Source organism: Alexandromys fortis, unplaced genomic scaffold, assembly GCF_014885135.2.
Source record: "Alexandromys fortis isolate MF-2015 unplaced genomic scaffold, M_Fortis_MF-2015_v1.1 scaffold_1531, whole genome shotgun sequence".
Lineage (NCBI taxonomy): Eukaryota > Metazoa > Chordata > Mammalia > Rodentia > Cricetidae > Alexandromys > Alexandromys fortis.
Window position 1 is genome coordinate 4445 of NW_026069397.1, and position 1093 is coordinate 5537.

The 1093-nt window shown below is 43.2% G+C and overlaps 1 protein-coding gene across 1 annotated transcript in view; it reads right to left on the bottom strand.

Annotated features, from left to right (window-relative positions):
- The window catches only part of LOC126496177 (olfactory receptor 150-like), a 2994-nt gene extending 2128 nt beyond the window's left edge, over positions 1-866 (bottom strand). The window contains exon 1 of the mRNA XM_050133732.1: positions 1-866. Within this exon, the coding sequence (XP_049989689.1) occupies positions 1-860 (860 nt within the window). The 5' untranslated portion in view covers positions 861-866.
- Between the last annotated feature and the right edge of the window lie 227 nt (positions 867-1093).

Sequence of the window (1093 nt, forward strand, 5' to 3'; positions counted from 1 at the left end):
GGGTTCAGCATGGGCACAACTGTAGTATAAAACAGAGAGAACACTTTCCCTTGCTCTTTGGAGCTGACTGATGATGGTTGAAAGTACACAATTGCTAAGGAGCCAAAGAAGACAGTCACAGCAGAGAAGTGGGAGCTGCAGGTGCTGAAGGCTTTGAACCTGCTCTCAGTGGACTTCATGCAGATGATTCGGGCAATGATAAAACTGTAAGAGCTCAAGATGGTCAGGGTTGGAACACAGAAATTGAACGTACTGAGGCACAGAATTACTACCTCATTGACAAATGTACTAGAGCAGGAAAGTTGCAGCAATGGAATAATATCACAGAAGAAATGATTTACTACATTAGCCTTGCAGAAAAGCACCCGCAGCATGCAAACAGTGTGAATTGTGGCTTCGATGACACCTATACCATACACTCCACCTATCATCCAGGAACAGACTTGGTAGGACATGGTGACATTGTACATCAAGGGGTTACAGATGGCAACATAGCGGTCATATGCCATGGCAGACAACATGTAACACTCAGATATAACAAAGATTAAGAAGAAGTAGAGCTGAATCATGCATTCAGGGTAGGTTATGACATTCCTTACTGTCACAAAGCTCACCAGCATTTTGGGAGTAATGACAGTGGAGTAACAGAGGTCAATGAAGGACAGACTGCTGAGGAAGAAGTACATGGGGGTGTGCAGGTGGGAGCTGAGCACGATCAGGATGATCATTCCCAGGTTCCCCAGCACTGTGAGCAGGTAGATTCCAAGGAAGAGGAGGAACAGGGGCAGCTGCAGCTCTGGTTGATCTGTTAACCAACAGAGGATGAACTCAGTCACTGTGGAGTCATTTCTTGCTGGCATTTCTCCCTGGATGTTCTATATAGGAAGTGAGGGAAAAGGTTATTTATCACATATGTGCTTGATATGTGACACTCAAGATTTCCGTTCTGGTATTTCCTGTTTTCAATAGCTCTTCATTTTTACTACCCATTAAAACTCTAACATGGGACGTACAAATAGATGTTTAATGTATCTAAGTCTATCTATGATCCATGAACACCCAAAACATAGATATATCTAATTTAAGGGAGTTT